The sequence below is a fragment of the Cryptomeria japonica genome, chromosome 3 (genome assembly GCF_030272615.1).
Source record: "Cryptomeria japonica chromosome 3, Sugi_1.0, whole genome shotgun sequence".
Classification (NCBI taxonomy): Eukaryota; Viridiplantae; Streptophyta; class Pinopsida; order Cupressales; family Cupressaceae; genus Cryptomeria; species Cryptomeria japonica.
The window spans coordinates 340189100-340209473 of record NC_081407.1 but is presented as its reverse complement, the minus strand read 5'-3'; the positions used below and the strand labels follow the sequence as shown (position 1 = coordinate 340209473).

Below are 20374 nucleotides of genomic sequence, written 5' to 3'. Positions count from 1 at the left end.
AATTTGTTCCATTAAATGATCTCATTAACTAATCGATTTGTACCAGTTTCTTGCCACGTGTTGCATACCATAAACAATCAAAACAAAACTTATCAACAAAATTGAGATGCGGCTAACAAACCTGGGTGCAAGAGAAGGCTTCATGAAGTAATAATAGCTCAAAAGTGTCTGGTGCATTACGTTGTTGCCTGTATATTTTGATGACCGAGAAAGATATATGACTGCAGTCATAAGAGGCAGTAAAATACACACTCCAACTATCCCAAGCAAGAGAATCCCTCCAGAAGCTCCATGTACATTTAACAAGAACTCGGGTAGTGCTATGCCCATTTGAAGTCCCTGTAATAGCAACAGTATTTCAATTGACAAATAAACCGACCACAACCAGATCAGAAATCATATAGCCAATTGCAAAACAAAAACTAGCTATTTTTAAAATAAATAAAAAATCTTGCAATAATACAACCAATGACACTTTTCTCATAAATGGACATTAGTTGCAAAGGTAGCAACAAAAGCAAATCACATTTTTGCAACATAAGAATAAACCTAATGCATCTACCACTTCGGTTTAATGTTATCTTTAACAGAAGCTATATTAAACAGGAGTAGCTGAAGTGATAGGTATTGCTAGCAGAACATAATGCAACTTTACTAGCTGGAACAAGCAATCAGAGATGGAGCACATAGGATAGCCTTAGTTTCAAGCTTAAAATATTAAATGAAATTTTGGTGATCAATGTGGATACAATAATGTTCAAAGAAGCTTCAAGAAATAAAATTTTAATCTAAATGGCATAGTCAAAGGCTTGAAACCAACTTGCTGATGAAAATACAACTACAAGTCTGAACAAGCGAAAGGTCAGAGAACTTTGGAATTGAGCAGACAACGATTAAATTTTGTGAGGCATTCTTGCCAAGAAAGTTTATACAGGAAAATTGAAAAAAATGACTCATTTCTATTGGTTATTCAGTATTCTAGATAAAATCCAAACAATTTAGTTGAAATATTTAAACTCAAAGTTATTAAGAATAGCCCGTTGGACTAATATATGGCAGGCAACCAGCTCAAATTTCTTTAAAAGTAAAACCCTTTAAGACAAAGTTCCCAAGAAGATTGACAAGAATGATACTTATCCATTTGATATTCTAGCTAAATTTAGAAAGAATTGTTTGTAAGCAATGAATCTCAAGGCCATTAATGATAGTCCCTTAACAACTAAAATATCATGAACCTAAAAAGGCTTTACCTAAATCAACACAACTCACAAGAAGTGCCCAAACAAGTCAAGTTTGCACAATCTCCAAGACACACTCCTAATATGCAAAAGACTCAAAACGTTTGGAAAAACCCTATCCCTTGGCCCCCCACTCTCCAGCACATTCGTCTCTTCAAGACTCAACAAGCACAAGCTGGAGAATTTCCAGCACAGAATAAACACGGAAAGGAGGAAGATAACTCACAAGAATAGGAATGCACCGGACTTTCAAGGTACATGAACTTTTTACCCCTTGCTTATTATGTACATGTGGCAGGTACCCTTATAAAGTTCACAAAACACTTTTGGGGGTGAGGATATACATCAAACCAGATTTATTTTGCAAGAGGAACTTTATTGCCAAAAGTTATGGAAGGACTATAAATATGCTTATAGATAAGATGTTTCCTAATAAAGTAATCCAAGACAAAATACAACCATGGCTCTGTATTTGCAAGAGGTTAGATGACTTCTTTGGATTTCTCTCAGCAGTTCAGTAAAAGTCTAAAAGAAGCTTCTATTGCCAGATCTCTCTGTAGAATCGTAGATCCTAGTCTTTTTCAACTTTCTAACAATTAGCTTCACATCACCGAGCATGCAGTTGTTTGGGGCATGAGCATTAGAATGTGTGAAACACACACTCAATGTCTCAACTGAGGCAATAGATTAGCATAAAAGTAGATGAATAATTATATGTTGGTGCACTATACACCTTTAAATCCACAAATAGCTAGAAGAATAGATGTGCAGGCCATTAAATTGGAGGAGGTTGATCTAACCGTCAGATTGGATCATCAAGAGAAGGAAGCTAATAGTCACTATTTAATGCTGAGAACAGGGCTTCACTGGATGCAGAGCCAAAGAAAATGTGAGATTTTGCCAAGATCAAGGGCACAATAAAAAGTATAGCAAATAGAGACAAAAGAATGACAAGAACAAACTGTATTCTCATCAATATGAAAATGATCAACTGGATTCATCAATACAATGAATATAGGCCTGCTTATACAGGCAAGGCCATATGGATGTACGAGCACACAATCATGATATGTGGCTCAATGAGAAACAAGGGTAGGTAGGAGAAATAATATAATATTCCACAAGAGGTGGATGACCCACTGAATGTGGAGTGTAACAATAAAACAAGACCACAAAAGGTGGAATTTCTCCTACAAGCTCTATCCCTATGTGCACACTTCCCTAAGTGTCTCAAATCCATACTACGAAGAAATGCATTATCCTAAGTTAACTTAAGTAAAGTGTAATAATATCCATAATGAATATTTATTTACACCAACACTCCCCCTTAAGTGCAACTTAGGGGAATGAAGACTCAAGTCAACAATGCAAGATGGGTCCCGGCTACTAGGCCATGATAGGTACCCATGTACAATATGCAAATGCAAGTAAAACTATGCAATGAAATCTCTCACAAACGGAGAAAAGGAGAAAACCCAGTGGGAAAAAACTCCCCCCAAAAGAGAGATGAAAATACAAAAGACTCTCAAAGAAGAAAGACAAAACCTCAAAGAGAAAAAAGTCACCCCCATAAGAGAGGAAGGAGAAGTCAGCTGACCCCCCCTAATGACACATCCCGCACCCCCAAGAGAGCTCGCAACTGTTGGAACTTACTCTCGGTGAAAGGTTTGGTGAATATGTCTGCAACCTGCTCCGCTATAGGACAATATTGCAAATCAATGACCTGCTCCTGAATCAACTCTCGGATATAGTGCATATGAATCTCGATGTGTTTGGTCCGCTGGTGCTGGACCGAGTTCTTCGAGATAGCAATAGCACTCTGATTGTTGCAATGTAGAACTGTCGATCATGGAGTGGTGAACCCAAACTCTGTGAGAATCTGCTGAAGCCAAATGGTCTCAGTCGCTGCATTAACAGAGTCTCGATACTCAACCTCAGTCGAAGAAAGAGCAATAGCATGCTGCTTCTTGCTCTACCAACAAATGGGGCCTGAACCAAGGTGAAAACTGTAACCGGAAGTAGACTTACGATCATCAAGATCGCCAGCCTAATCAAAGTCTGTGTAACCAACCAAGCGAAGTCCTGTGCCTGCTGCATAGTGAATCCCATAATGATGTGTACCCTGGATGTAATGGAGGATGCGTTTGGCGGCTTTCCAATGAAGCTCATGTGGTTCCTGCATGAAGCGGGAAACCATGCCAACTGCAAATGAAATATCAGGGCGTGTATGGGTCAAGTAGATGAGACTACCCACAAGCTGACAATACAAAGTGGCATCAACTGGTGGAGAAGAACACTGAGCCTCAAGCTTGACTCCAGAAAGAAAGGGAGTCAGTGCAGGCTTACAATCAGCCATATGAAAGCGTGCAAGTAGATCAAGAGCATACTTGGGCTGCGATAGTGTAATCCCGGAAGGTGACTGTGAAATCTCTATCCCGAGAAAGTAGTGCAAAAGACCCAAGTCAGTCATAGCAAATCTGTCATGCAAAGCAGATTTGACCCTGCTAATGATGGATGCAGTACTCCCTGTAATGATCAAGTCATCAACATAGAGCACAAGTATCAAGTGAGAGTCATCCTGTCTCAAAATGTAGACATTCGGATCAGAATGACACCTGGTGAACCCTGCTAAGAGAAGAAAGGAATCCATCTTGGCATACCAAGCCCTAGGGGCCTGCTTAAGGCCATAGAGAGATTTCCTTAGTCTACAAACCAAGGAAGTATCCTGGATGAAACCCTGCGGCTGCTCCATATAAATCTCTTCGTCAAGGTCACCATGAAGAAAAGCACTCTTCACATCCATCTGATGTACAACCCAACCATGAGCTGCAGCAATAGCAAGTGTCAAGCGAATGGAGTTCATCTTGGCTACGGGCGCAAAGGTCTTAGTATAGTCAACACCTGCAACCTGAGAGAAACCTTTCGCAACAAGTCGAGCCTTATACTTATCCACACTACCATCCACAGCATACTTGGTCTGATAGATCCACTTACATCGAACCATCTTTCTCCCCTTAGGGAGATGGACTAAATCCCATTTGTTGTTCCTCATCAAGGAACTATACTCTTCCTCCATAGCTTGGTCCCACTCAGGAACCCCTGGTGCTTCCCTAAATGTCTGTGGATCGGAAGCGGTAGCAATGAATGCATGTGGAAGATCCTGATGTTGTGATCAAGTTCTCCATGTATCTGAAGGATCCCCAACAAGAGAACCCGCAGAATCAAGTGTCTGTCGAGCCCAACGAGGTCTAGGTGGAGGTGGAGAACAAGGCTCCTCAACTGCAAGTGGACCCTGCGGAGGTGTAACCCTGCGAGTTGGAGTTGAAGGAGTCTCATCATCTGAATCACTAGCATCACTATCCACAATGGAGGAAGGTGGAGGAGGTAGAGAGGCTAAGCTAGGAGAGCTTTCCTCAAAGTGAACACTCCTCTCAATGAACACCTCATGTGTCTCAGGATCCATCAATCTATATGCCTTAACACCCTCAGGATATCCAACAAATATGCAAGGCCGACTCTGAGGTTCCAATGCCTTGCGTTTCTATGGAGGTATGCGAGCCCATGCTGGACACCCAAAGACTCTGAAATGTCTCGCAATCCGTTTCCTACTAGCCCAAGCCTCAAAAGAAGTAATACCTTCCAAAGCTTTGTGAGGAACCTGATTCTAGATGTGTGTGGCACAACTGATAGCCTTGGCCCAAAAGGTGGGATCAAGAGAACGTGCATGAATCATAAAGCTAGCCATTTCTTTGAGAGTTCTATTCTTGTGTTCTACAACTCCGTTCTGCTGTGGAGTGTATGCTACATAATGTTGAAGATCAATCCCCTCAAATGTACAAGAATCCTCAAGTCTCTTGTTCACATATTCCCTTCCATTATCTGTACGAAGAATCTTGACCACTTTCCCAGATTGCTTCTCCACACGAGTCTTGAAGTCCCAAAATCTGTCAAATACTTCACTCTTATGAATAAGAAAGTAGACCCAAGTGAAGCGGGAGTAGTCATCAATGAAGGTGAGGCCATAGCGGGCCTTACTAAATGAAGGTGCTGGAAATGGACCTGCTACATCATTGTGAACAAGTTGAAGAACTTCCAAAGCTCTCAAGCTTTCCCCTTATCAAACTTTTCCTCGGGATGCTTGCCCATGGAACAACCTGAACATACACCCTCTGAAAAACTGATTCGAGGTAGACCTGTGACCATGTCTTTAGTGCTGAGCTGCTGAAGATAGCGGTAGTTGAAGTGACCAAACCGCTCATGCAATAGCTTACTTTCTGAATTTGAATGAGTAAGGAAGGCCCTAGAAGGTGAACTTGGCACAAAGTGGGAGAATGAATAAAGCCTTGAGTTGTCATTGACTTGTCCCACTGCTACCAAGGCATCATCATCAAGTTCCTTTACCACAACTGAATCTAGTGTAAACTCAACATTTTTCCCATTCCCATAGTGTGTGATTTGGTGGATAGAGAGAAGGTTGGTAGACAAGTTAGGAACATAGAGAACATTCTCAAATGTTCCATTATCCATGTCAACTGAACCTTTCCCTTCAACCTCTACTTGTGTATCATCACCTATGTAAATGTGAGGTACCTTAGATGGCTCCAATGAAGAAAACTGCTCCTTTGTAGAACCCATGTGATATGAGGCACCTGAGTCAAGTATCCACTGCTGTGAAGAACTTGTTGTATCCACAAATGCTTGCCCTTTTCCCTCAAGACTGTGAGGAAGAGGAAGGAGATGAATCCTTCTTTGTGTAGGCGGATGGCAAGTTGATGTTGTTTTTCTTAAGAAGATTAGTTAACTCATCAACTTGCTTTGTGTGGCATCAATGCTCATCATGACCATACTTCTTGCAATATGCACAAGTTGGCTTATCCTTCTTAGGTGGTGTCCCCTTCTTGGAAGAGGATGAAAAATCGCCTTGTGATGGAGAGGATGATTGTCCTTTTTCCTGTTGTGGCTATGACTTAGATTGCTTCTTCTTCTTGTTGGAATCTTTGCCTTGACTTCCTTGATTCCCTTGATTAGCCACCAAAGCCTTGGACTTTGAAGACTTGAGAAACCCCATGTTCAACAACTTAGATTGTTCCAATATCAACATTTCTGTGAAAGCATCAAATGAAGGCATAACATAGGAACTCCCCACTGTCAAACGATGAGTTTGGAAGCTAGACACAAATGCTGCATATTCTGGTGCAAGCTTGTCCAACAAGTTGAATATCAACTGAGCATCCTTTTTGTCAATTCCACAATCCTTAAGCTTTGCTCTTAGCTCATTTGCTTTGGTGACATAATCTTGGATTGTATCAAAACTCTTGGGATTCAAGATGGTGAGTTCAATGTCAATCTTATAACCTCTGATTTCATCAACTTGACCATACAATTTCTAAAACATATCCCAAGCATCTTTGATTGTAGTACACTTTTAAATATGAAAGATGAGGTCATCTGATACATACTTGCGCAAAGTTCCAAGAGCCATGCAATTCTTAGTGAGCCATTCTAATTGAGCAGTAGGATCAGCCTTAAGATCAGGTGGTGCTACTATTGTTCCATCTATGTAATGCGTGAGGCCTTTTTCCATTAATTTGCTCCATACTTTAATTTTCCATGATGCATAATTATGTGGAGTTAAAGGTGGAAATTTATGAGGACTCATTGCAACAAAAATGAAAGAGCACAAGGAAAGAGAGGTACAATCACACAAGACACCCCCCCAAATTCACTCAATCAAAGAACCCCCCCAAAAGTGATGATTTGGCACTTTATACTTAGTGCATGTACAATGGGCCACTTGCAAAAAAGGGCAAAGTGGACTTCTGATTTCAATTTTACAACTGCTTCAATAAGGCCAAAAGAGACTCAAACTAATAATGCAAGAGATCTAAACTAAGATACAAGCTATTTACAAGTACCAAATAGGTCAAATAAGACCAATATCTGAAAGTACAATTTCTACTTAAAAAATCTGAAATCTTATCATAGATTATGAAAGTAGATGAAAAAACATGCACTTTCAAAAAAAAACAGCACCTGAAAAAGAGGTTATGTGAGCTCAAACGAGGCCTTTGAAGTTGCAAAATTGAGGATTGGATAGGTATAGTTGAGAGAATCTGAAAATTCTGAAAACCCAATGCACCAAAACTAGAAAATAACCACACCACTGCAAAGAGCACGAAAAATTAGCCCAAATCAAAAAAAAATTCACCCAAAAAGGAGCAAAATTGAGCAAGTTATGAGCCTCCAAAGTTGACCCAAAAATCCAAACTGCTCAACGCAAATTTCCAAAGAAAATGTTGACTGGGTGCTGCTGATTGGGTGCTGTCTGTGCGTTGCTGACTAGGCATAAGGTATGGATCCCAAAAATAATTTTCAAAATTTTTTTTCAAACTGGAAAATAGTTTTTTGAAAAAAAATAATTTTTTTTTTTGAAAAAAAATATTTTTTTTTTTTGAAAAAAATAATTTTTTTTTTTGAAAAAAAAATTTTTTATTTTTGAAAAAAATCCGAAAATTCCTTACCGTACCGCCCGAATTGGGCAGAAAATTTCCTCCACACCCAAAAATCGATTTTCGCCAAAATAGGTCGAATTTATACTCGATTTTTATGGAAACAGCCTCCCGGACGCAATGGTGAGGTCGAAAACGCTTGAAGATGCCTCCAAAAAACGCAGTTCCTCAGATCCAAAAATAGAAGCCTTGGGCTTCGGCCCAGCTCACCCGGTCGTGGATCGCAACTTAAGGCGTGGGTATGCTCCCCATGGTCTTGAGTTCGAGTCCTCGGCTGTGTTAACTCTGTGTGTGTTGCTACCTTGTGAGTGGGTTGTACACACTGGGGGATTAGTCTTGCTTCGGCAAGGACACCTCCAGATTCCACGATAGTGAATATAAAAAAAAATAGAAGCCTTCCACGATATCTCCAAAAACCAATCAATGAAGCCCCAATGGCTCTGATACCATGTGAGATTTTGCCAAGATCAAGGGCACAATGAAAAGTATAAAAATAGAGACAAAAGAATGACAAGAACAAACTGTATTCTCATCAATATGAAAATGATCAACTGGATTCATCAATACAATGAATATAGGCCTGCTTATATAGGCAAGGCCATATGGATGTACGAGCACACAATCATGACATGTGGCTCAATGAGAAACAAAGGTAGGTAAGAAATACTAGGGGTAGGTAGGAGAAATAATACAATATTCCACAAGAGGTGGATGACCCACCGAATGTGGAGTGTAACAACAAAACAAAACCACAAAAGGTGGAATTTCTCCTACAAGCTCTATCCCTATGTGCACACTTCCCTAAGTGTCTCAAATCCAAACTACGAAGAAATGCATTATCCTAAGTTAACTTAAGTAAAGTGTAATAATATCCATAATGAATATTTATTTACACCAACAGAAAAGAATAGATTCAAAAAGCAGATCAACAATCTAAATTAAAACCATCAATCATGAGAGAAATGGTCTGCCATTGTTTAATTCTTTGAGTTATTCCATGCCCAAAGTATCAGGCCATTATATTGTTGTATTCTTGTACACACATTTTGATTTTGAAATCTTGTACACAAATTTTGGACCTTATAATATTAAAAAGTTGTAAATTTGTCCCATCGAAGTGCACTTGGCTATGTTCATTTCACTAGGCTAATTAGTGCTTAATTTAGCATTAAATTATGTCTACTTGTTAACCATGAAATTAATTTCTCACTGAACGAAAAATGCCTACTTATTTTTACAAATATTGATATTCAAATACTTAATACATTTTTTGAGCTTGTTGAACTCCTTTTCTTGTTTTAGTGCAAAGATTTCTAGTGCCAAGACAACTTTTTGACTCTTACTCATGCTGAGACCAAGTTTGGTGACTACAAACACAAAATGATTGATTAATAGTCCAAAGTTAAAGCATCCTAGGCATGCTGTGGACTTTGGAACATGGTGAAAAATGGGGAAATGGCAATCAGAATTAAGTCCCATAAAGTCCTACAAAGAGACGCAATCTTATGTTTTGATCCAAATTTCTACCACATGCCAAGAGAAGACCAACATCAGTATTCATGTTTTGAGGCAACTCAATCTGCATACCTACATCAGTATAGTTATAGTCATACGGAATCCAAAATCTGATGTCTTCTATCCAACTTGTTGTTAAGAGAAATAACCTATTATACAAGAGGTCACCCAAAACATGGGCCAAAGGATATTTTGTATATGTAGAATAACAAAATTTCTGAGAGACAGGATGTTTATTGTCTATGGTAAAAGTAATAGTGACTGGCACATTTGCTTTGGTAGGAGAGTCAATGTAGAATCTGTAAGGAATTGACAGCACAAATGTTTGAAAGTCACATTTTCTCCAATACAATGTAACAGAAAAATGATGGAATAAACCTTAAAGGAAAAATGTGATGAATTGGGAACAATGCACCAACCAAACAAACTTGAAACCAAGACAAATGAATGCCTTGGTTGGCATCAGGCACATAGGATGTGGACACATTTGAATGAGAGAGCATTTTAAGAACCTTGAAACAAGATTGTTTGCAATGATTAATAAATGCAAGACATATTCCTCTACATTACCATAGTTCTTTTGATTCTTTGTTTTCTTTCAAAGTCTATTAGCCCAATTTTTTAGTTAAAAACAAAAAATTGTCATATAGTAATGTAGCAGCACTATTAATTAGATGGGAACATGTGATGAATCTTTTTTCTTTAGTTGCATAAATAGACTACCCATGATTGACCATAGCTGATTAATGGAATTTACATTACTTTGATTGAGCATAGTTGGTTAACAAAACTTATCATTACTTTGACTGACTCTAGTTGGCTAATGAGACTTGACATAAATTTCACTTACACTACAAAGGGCTAGGGTAGAAACCCCAGGAGCTGAAAAAATGACAACTCAAGCCATATACACAATGACAACAAAACCAGCAAGAGTAGGGATCCCTAAGTCATAGGGGATATACATTGTGTGTGGTAATGATGGTTGGCCGATGCCCACAATTTCTGAGTGTGTGTTAAGACCTATATTCTTTAAATTCACACACAGTTCACTTTCAGCAAACAGTTCATATTCTATTGTATAATAACACAATTTTGTATTCACATTCAGCAGAGGAAGAGGAATGTAAGCAGACCTGTCTTCCATCTGGATGACCATATTTTGCAAAATTCTCACGAGCTATAGGATCAGTAAGAGCCTGGTAAGCTTTTGATATATACTCCACAAAGTACTTATTGGCCTCTGAAAGCACATGTACACATTCATTAGTTAAAGAACTTAAGGAAGCATTTACAAATATTGGGCAAATACCAATCCTTAATTTTTTTACCAGAAATGTACCTGGATCCGGATTTTTATCAGGGTGATATTGAATAGAAAGTCTTCGATATGCCTTCTTGATCTCTGCTTCAGAAGCTGCAGGTTCCAATCCAAGAATTGCAAATGGCTCAAAGGGTTGAACCTGGAATCAAGGAGGAAAAAAGTTGCATGGTAAGTAAATGTCAGTGGCTTGAAGTTTAACATCAAATCAAGAAGAATAAGGAGAAAAACTGAATCATAAACACCATCAGCCATGATAAGAGCGTAAGTCAACCTTTCCACTTTGGCACAATCATATAGACTTCTAACTTTTTACAGAACAGATATGAAATCGAAAACCCAAATGAATCAATTTTTTGGAAAAAAAAGGATTCAAGTTAGCACAAATCAAAACTAAAAATAAAGAGGCAAAGGCTTAAGGAACAACCCAACCTAATTTCTCATCAAATGATATCTTCAATATCTAAATGAAGAAGCATATATTCAAAAGTTTGAATAACAGCTTATAAATAAAAAGTTTAACAAACATTACTAAAAATTTATGTTTGGACAAAAACAGCAATAGTTTTAACTTCAACCCTGAACAAGTATTTCAAGGACATTTTTATTTCACAAGATCTGAGAGGCAGAACGAATTGATATACTAGAATTCAAAATGCGTATTTGGATAAAATGAAATTCTCTATATGACACATCATGTTAGATTTTTACAAGCTAAACAATTACTGTCATCCCTTTTAGTGTCTACAACCCTCAATTTGACAGTCTGTACAACATTGAAATTTATGCTATTTTGTCTTCGATATATTGAACTCACAAAAGATTTCTGATAAATAATGGCTGTAGCTAAAACGATGTAGGCATGGTTAGATTCAATTCTAGATGGACTTCATTAATCATCAATATATTATGTGGGAACAATGACAACTGATGATATTGTTTTAAGTGACAATTGCATCGAAAAATGTTCTGCAGCTGAATACTTTACAGAAATAAATCTGCTTGAGGCTACTGATTTTTCCTATTCTTAATCAATCCAAGACAAAAAACTATTTTGGCATCCTCAAAACTTAACAATGATTATCTCAAAGTAAAAGCAGAATTCTCTTTTTACAAAATTTGTGTCCATAATGTCTCCACCCACGTGGTACACTAGAGACCTTAGAAGGACTTCAACTCATAACACTCTGATCCTGATGTCTAAAGCAGAAACACCTCAAATACAACAATATTTATGTGAGATCTGCACCCAGAATAAAGATAGAGATTTTCTTCCAACCAGACAATATCCAAGACTGCGGTGCTCATTGTTATTAAATAATAAAGGTCCTTTGCTTTTCATGCCAGAGATTTCTCTGAGAAACACCACTAACTGACAGATACAAATTCATTCAGAGACTTGACAATCATCATAAAAATCAATTTACCAAATGAGGATCAAAATGTCAGACATGGCTTTTTCACACTTCACAAGGTTTACAAAATAATGAAGAATGTAATTGAGAAATAAAAAAAAATTATGGGGTTAAAGAAACAACTAGAAAAAGCCATTCTACCCATTATATAATATTATAGAACATCAAACTTTTAGTTATGTATACTTTCAAAAGCATCACAGTCTATCAATATTCACTTGCAATTTATAATTATAGTTTGTCTTTAATCTCTAGTCTAGAAGCCTTAAAATGAAAACTTTCCAATGTGAAGTTCAATTTACTGAACTCTTCTCTTAAAGCTCTTATACCAACTTTAAAAACATAATTACACATATAAAGTTCTTTAATGTTGGCTAACTGACAAGAAATAGGTGTACATGGGATCAGATAGTTTTTTCAGTTTTTAATCTGAAATTGCATCAAACAATGTTGATGATTTATAGCTTCAGTCGGATAAAATTAAATGTTAAATTGGCCTTAAGGCCTTCAACATTTGATAATATATATATCATTATAATCACCAATATGCACATTGCTTTCATTAATTATTTATGTTTAGTTAGCACGTATTATGTCTTGTTTGCCTATCGGTGATTACACATCGCACCCCCTCATTTGGTATGCCACCCCGATTGAGGTCACTACCCCTCACCGAAATTGAACGAGTATTTATCTTCTATCGGGGGCAATTGCTAGGCGTGTGGTTGTGAGAGACCAATACCGATCAGACATATATGTCATAGGAGAGGCTGATGTAAATTTAGTGTATACGATATAGAGGGTTATGTTGTTCTCTTCTAACACATATATATCTGTTTGTGGACTGCAGAAAATATACGTGTGAAGTCAGGATATTACAATTGCTGTGTAATTTATAGAGATCATTTGCTGTGCATCTTCACCCAGCAATTTATATATAAGCAAATTGATTATACTAGAAGGATCGAGTGGCTAAAGGAGGAATTAATAACCTCAACATGGTATCAGAGCCAGGTTTCCTTCTATAAAGCCTAACCGCCTGAAGGAAGATCCGATTAAGATCAGATTGATATCTCCTTGAAAGTTTGTATTTTAAAATGACGAATGGAATCAGATTCGAAGACAGACTTGAAGGTGCCTCAAACTATGATTCATGGAAACTACGAATGATGTTGGTACTAAGGAAGAAGAGTTAAAAACAATAATAGAGAATCCTTCTAAACCTGATGGAAAAGACGAACAGAGTCAGTGGGAAAAGAACAATATTAAAGCTATGGAGTTATTAGTAGATGGAGTAAAGAGTCATCTACTACCTATCATTGCAAGGTTAGACTCTGCATATGACATGTTCAAAGCCTTGAAAGACATGTTTGAAATTAACAACACGAACAGAATCCTCACACTTAAAAACCAACTTTCTAATATTAAAATGAGTAAGGAAGGGACTATCACTTCATATTTTATGAGGATAACAGAATTAAGGAACCAGCTCTCATCAATTGGTCACATTCATGATAATAAGGAGCTAACTATGATAACTCTAAATGGGCTCCCTATCTCATGGGAAAACTTTAGACAAGGAGTTAGTGCTCAATCCAAAGTTCCCAAATTTGATAGACTAAAAGCTGACTGCATTCAAGAAGAGTGTAACCTATTATCAAGAGGAATCATGAAACCCGTTGATGAAGATGTTCAAGTTCTAGTCTCTAGTTTGAAAAGGAAAAAGGACAAAAGACATATGGTAATCGATCATTCAAGAAGCCTAGAAACTTCTCTAAAGTACAATGTTTCATATGTGACGAATATGGCCACATTGCAAGAACTTGTCCTCTCAAACTTAAACTACAAGCTTCCCTTGCTGAAGTCAGAAATTCAGACGTATGTTCAGAAAAATATGTTCTCTAGAAGAAACTCAAGATACCTTGTGATTGAGAGGGTGCTTACTAATAAAGAATGAGCACTTCTGCGGTAAAATTGTAAATATTGATTATTATTATTAATACTAATAATTATTTTATGGGCCCTGTGTAAATCATAAGGAAGTGATGACTTCCAAATGATTTCCACTTGTATTTTTTTGAAGTTAGTGGAAGGTGACGATCTTACAATAACTCAAGATTGTGGATAGAATCGTCGACTGAGGCAATCCACACACAAGAGCTCATGGATAGAATCGCCCACTAAGGCAATCCACGTAAGAGCTTGTGGATAGAATCACCAACTGAGGCAATCCACGTGAGAGCTCATGGATAGAATCGCCGACTGAGGCAATCCACACAAGAGCTCATGGATAGAATCGTCGACTGAGGCAATCCACGTAAGAGCTTATGGATAGAATCGCTGACTGAGGCAATCCACGTGAGAGCTCATGGATAGAATTGCCGACTAAGGCAATCCACACAAGAGCTTGTGGATAGAATCGCCGACAGAGGCAATCCACACAAGAGCTTATGGATGGAATCGCCGACAGAGGCAATCCACTCAAGAGTTTGTGAATAGAATCGCCGACAGAGGCAATTCACATCTTGAAACTATGGTCCCAAGATAAGCATCATACGATTTATGAATATTGCTCGCAATATCTTTTATCCTCCCTAGCTAAGAGGGAGTGTTGATTTATAGCTTCAGTCGGATAAAATTAAATGTTAAATTGGCCTTAAGGCCTTCAACGTTTAATAATATATATATCATTCTATCACCAATATGCACATTGCTTTCATTAATTATTTATGTTTAGTTAGCACGTATTATGTCTTGTTTGCCTATCGGTGATTACACATCGCACCCGCTCATTTGGTATGCCACCCCGATTGAGGTCACAACCCCTCACCGAAATTGAACGAGTATTTATATTCTATCGGGGGCAATTGCTAGGCGTGTGGTTGTGAGAGACCAATACTGATCGGACATATACGTCATAGGAGAGGCTGATGTAAATTTAGTGTATACGATATAGAGGGTTATGCTGTTCTCTTCTAACACATATATATCTGTTTGTGGTCTGCAGAAAATATACGTGTGAAGTCGGGATATTACAATTGCTGTGTAATTTATAAAGATCATTTGCTGTGCATCTTCACCCAGCAATTTATATATAAGCAAATTAATTATACTAGAAGGATCGAGTGACTAAAGGAGGAATTAATAACCTCAACAAACAACATAATATGATTAAAGAAACATCTTAACCATAATTCAAAAAGCAGTTACAACAGTCATAAACTGATTCAGAGAACTATAAATATTTGGGTTTCCTTAAATCATTACATCCACAACAAAAATAGTACACTTCGAAATTGACCAGTTGATATCCCACATTGAAATTAATTTACTTGTGATCAAAACAAGTTCAACTTGATTCACAATAAATCTTGAAATAACTTCTGGATGGACTACCCAATCTTATATTTCAATCCACATCAATCATGGATATTCGAAAGAACCACACAGAATACTAAATATAGGGAGCTAAAGTGTCGATAACAACCTTTAACGAAAATAAATCACAAGCCAGATCTAACAACATCCATGTACATTTAAAGTTGTCCTCGTTAATCTTGAGAAAAAAATTGTAGAAGTCCTCTGGTTGTAAAAGGACACAAACATCTGAACAGAAGTCCTTTGGTCAATAGTTACAGAAATCGTAAATTTATCATGATAAATCACAACTCAGCAGTTCCACAATTTTTGGCAGTTTTTTCTGATGTTTTGGTGAAAAAATTAGGCCTTTGAGTTTCTTCCTAATTTTTTTGGTGATTTTTTTCTAACATCAACCCATTTTTTCCTTAACTAAACGCTAATCAATTGGAAAATTATCTTTTAGTTTGCCAATTTATTGCAAAGATATATTTTTGCTACTGTGGTTTAGACCATAGTAGCAAATATATTTAATAAATCATGATTTATCATGACAAATCACCACTTGGTCCAGCAAGCAATCCAATTCATATCATATCACCAATCTTTTCTCTGATCTCTGTCATGATTCCTGAGGTTGCCAGTTTTTCCCTATGATTGCTACCATAATTCCTTAGACTATTTTAATCTCAAAAAAGCTGTAGATTTTTCAGTTTTCCTCTAAAATGCTTGTTTTTAAATTTTCTATCAAAACCAAATATATTGTAGCAGATTTGGATGTTGCTCAAGTAACCAAACATTTGATCATTAGAATGCACTTAAGGGTGCTCATACTTCAGTGAATATCCGTTCTGTTCCCCACTCATATGGGGCCAAAATATTGCTTTGTGACCTCAACACCTATGGTTTTTGAAGGGTTTGGAGCTTAGTTTTTAAAGGGTTTGGAACTAATTATGAAAATGGCATGTGCATGAAGATTTTTGCAGGGTTTGGGCCTAATTATGAAAAATGGCATGTGTATTAAGGTTCATGACAGCCTTAATTTTGGCTTGGTGGCAGGGGCTCCACCCTTCAACCCAACCTGTATCGAGATTGTTAACGCACAAAAGCTGCTGCCCCTCAGCCCACTGGGAGCCACCATCCCCAAACCCATGCTCTAGTCTGAAAAACGAAAAAAAGTTGTTTTGGTCTGTGCCAGATAGAAAAAGTGGCATTTTTTCGTCTCTAATTGGCCTTAAATAACAAAAAGGGCATTTATCTTTTATCTAAAAAACAAAAACAGCAATTTCTCCACATATTTTTATGATTTTTTCTTTTTCTTTTTCTTTTTCAGTTCCAAGATTTTCCCAATTAATTAAATTACAATTATACATTTCCAAGTCACTCCCAACAAAGAATTCTGCTACCATAGTTTACACAACGAATTGGTAAAATCACAGGATGCATTGCAATACATTCGCACAGAGTTAAGGGTTCATGATCTCATAATAATAAATTCAAATTCTATTATGAGATGAAACAAACAACTCATCTCTTGTTGATAATGATATTACTGGTTTTGATCACATATGTTCCATTATTGTGCCTACCATCTACCCACGAAGTTATATTGGCAAAGAGCATTTTGCAGCCTTTAATATTTTTGAGATTTGTTTACTCTCAAAGATTTCTTTAATATTCGAATGATTTTTTTATGTATAAAACTACATAAAATTAATGTGTGATTTATCACATATGGGTCAAGGATTGCAAAATAGCAAAACACCTGTTAGGGGAATGCCGCAGAATCTAAATATGAAATGGTGATATTTGAAAACCTTCACTGCTATGAGAAGAACAAGACACCTATGCTTCGTGATAAATTTCAAGTTAGAAAAGATATAAGGAAGACCAAAAAGTGTACTAGATACCATGATTGACAGAAGGATGTTTCGTATTGATTAACATGAGAAGCAAAAACATAATTCCAAAAAATGTACCAGATACCATGATTGACGGAGGATGTTTCTTATCGATTGACATGAAAAGCAAAAAACATAATTCATGCATGTCAGAAGAAAAATGACACACACACATAGACCCCTCAAATGTAAACCTATGATCCTAACAAGATTATAACTTTGCAAGCATCCAATGATTTCATATTTTTCTGATGAAAGAAAGCCCTCTGTACAAAACTTGGTGCTATTCAATGAAAGTTCTTCTCCGTGTATAATGCCAGCAAAGAATATTTTCAAAACAGGCGAATTGTGATCATATGAGAATATTTCATACGTAATTCTAGTTCCAACTTTGCAAAAGATCAGATCAACAAGAATGGACCGTGCTTTATCAACGCTTATTCCTAGACTCTGTAACAAAGCAAATAATACCCTCTCTGCACCAAGGCACGACACCTTCATTTTAGAAGTTTCACACGACCATTTGCTGCTGTCAAACATATATAAACCTTAAAAGGGTAGAACAAATAAAGGATGCTGTATAAGGCCAAAAAAAATATTAAATCTAAAAATTGCTCATGAGAAGAAACCACGGATTCCCAATGAATAAATAGCTCTCTTCCTCGACGAAAAATCCTTCATTAAAACGATTAAAGAGCTTGACTTTTCAGCCAATTAACATGCCAAAGACCATCTACGCTCAACACCCTCAAAATCCATAAACCAGGTATAGACAGCCTGAATTCTCATTATACTAAAATCAACAATAATAAAATAAATGTATAAATATATCAGTATAACAATATAGAAGCACAGGAAACAGACATCTACAACAAATGAAGGGTGCTAAAGGAGATCATTTGAGGTTAAAAAATTAATTAAGGGCTAGGGGATGTGCACGTACCTCGCGACTAATATGCTTGACATAATAAACGAGAACGAACATTACAATCCAGAGAAGAATAAGCGTCAAGTTACCACACGTTGAAAATTTAGAGATCTGCACCAGAATAAAAATCCATCAGATAAGATAAAAACCCTTGATGGATCGATGGGAGCAGAGGAACGGTAGCGTTACCTTTTTGGACATGGAGGTGCGGAATTTGCCGGAACGAAGGCAGAGGGTGCAGTGGCAGTGTATGCTCTTGGCCTTGGCGCGCTTGAAGGCGGCATTGACCAGGCGGTGAATAGTGTAGGGCACCAGCCATAGCGCCACCATGGCCAGTATGAATATTGGGAACAACCCACTGTTTTCCTCTCCCCCTGTCGCCATCTGCCCTTCGCTATGGTTTCAGCTTTGGCTTTCAGATCGCAGATCGCTGATCACTATAGCCAGGCAAATGTTCTCTCTAAATCCACCAGGTTTGCCTTAAAAAATGTGAATTTAGGATACCAAAGTAGAATTCCAAGATTGAACAGAATTCCAAGATTGAACGCTTAGATATGTATTAAGTCTTGTTCTTTAATGGCGTCAAAGGGTGTCTTATTGATTATTTTAGAAATTAATTACCAAAGGAAGTACAAAAATAGAGATTTTTTGTCTTCTGATTTTGATTTATTGTTTGCCTTCATTAAAATTCTTCAGGATGTCCAAAATTCACTTTGTCTAAGAATTATTATTTAGCGTTAACTTAATAAAATATCACATTGTTTTGACGTGACCTATTTATATTATAATGAAAAAAATATCTACTTTAAATTGTCAAAGTTCCACTAGATTTTCATAATAGTAATATTGTTTTTCATTAATGAATTTATAATATTATTATTATTAATTAATCATATAAAGAAAAAAAGTAGGTTTAATATAAAGTGAAATAATGTCTCAAAAATTGTTTGATTTGTATGTAAAGAGATTTTTTATATAATGTCAATTGTATGCAATCTAATTATAGTATTGGATGTATGAAAAATTATAATCTAATTTAGGACTTATCATAAAGTAACCACCACATAACAAAAAGAATATTTTGTCCAAAAAAAAAATCTATAGTATTCTATAATGTTTGTAATTAGCTTTTTATATATAGAAGAGATACTAACAATATTTAATCTCATCAGTACAGCCTGAGTTGGCCTAGTGGTGGAGAACTTGTGCTATTGAAAGAGAGGTCACAAGCTCAAATCTCACAAGGGGGTAGGGTATGTACACCTTATCGGGTCCATAGCTTTCTTCATTCCAATGTGCATGAATGGATTGCCTAATTTCAATTTATTCGTTAATCATAATATGACCTTTCTTAGTTTACATTTATTATATTAATGTATGTTGCATCTTATGTAGGACTTGATCATTTGAGACAAATAGGGCATTGTAGTAGATTACTTGAGGCTTAGGGTATTATAGTAGAACAAGATGCTTAAACCAAACATGTAACCTCCTAGAATAGGTAGGATGGGTAGATTAGGATAATTGGATATTCATTGTAGAGGTATTATAGTAGAACAAGATGCTTAAACCACACATGTAACCTCCTAGAATAGGTAGGATTGGTAGATTAGGTTAATTGGATGTTATAACCCAAAAGGATTTTAGAGATTATTCATTGTAGAAGTGAATAAAACATATAATTGGAGGGAGACATCCCGATTGACAACTATATGAGTGGTGCATGTCATTGCCTATGGTAAATCCTAAATAAAAGTGTATGTATTGAAAAGTGGTAATGGTGCAAGGGCACTTAGCAAATTTTGTTGAGTTTGTTTCCAAGATGTTGGAATCATGTTTTTAGTTTTGTAATAAGTCCAAGAGGCCATTGAGTGTGTGCTCAAATGAATGTAAGGGCCCTAAGAGTCTTTGTTTGGCCAATGTTGGTATGTGAGCTCTTAAGGGTGTCAGGCAGAGCACTTAATAGGATAAGTTGTTTTGGGGTTAATGTAGGTTGGTTGATGTTATTTTAAGGTTGTTAATTTCATATGGCTTAATTGAAAATGACCAAGTTTGAGTTTGAGCAAAGTTGCTCACCTATGCAACAAATTGCAAAAGTTGCTCATAGCAACTTTGCAACATTTTCATACACCAACGGCTAGTTGGTTGACACAATTGGTTATGAGCGTGTGTAACTACTCCAAGGCCAGT

At 36.8% G+C, this 20374-nt stretch overlaps 1 protein-coding gene across 1 annotated transcript in view; it reads right to left on the bottom strand.

The window, feature by feature from the left end:
- Nucleotides 1-18787, bottom strand: part of LOC131029376 (dnaJ protein ERDJ2) — a 43977-nt gene extending 25190 nt beyond the window's left edge. The window contains exons 1-5 of the mRNA XM_057959838.2: nucleotides 18374-18787; nucleotides 18200-18295; nucleotides 10605-10725; nucleotides 10399-10505; nucleotides 122-339 (exon numbers count right to left, since the gene is read on the bottom strand). Of these exons, the coding sequence (XP_057815821.2) occupies nucleotides 122-339; nucleotides 10399-10505; nucleotides 10605-10725; nucleotides 18200-18295; nucleotides 18374-18568 (737 nt within the window). The 5' untranslated portion in view covers nucleotides 18569-18787. The remainder of the gene's footprint in view (nucleotides 1-121; nucleotides 340-10398; nucleotides 10506-10604; nucleotides 10726-18199; nucleotides 18296-18373) is intronic.
- Nucleotides 18788-20374: the final 1587 nt, after the last annotated feature.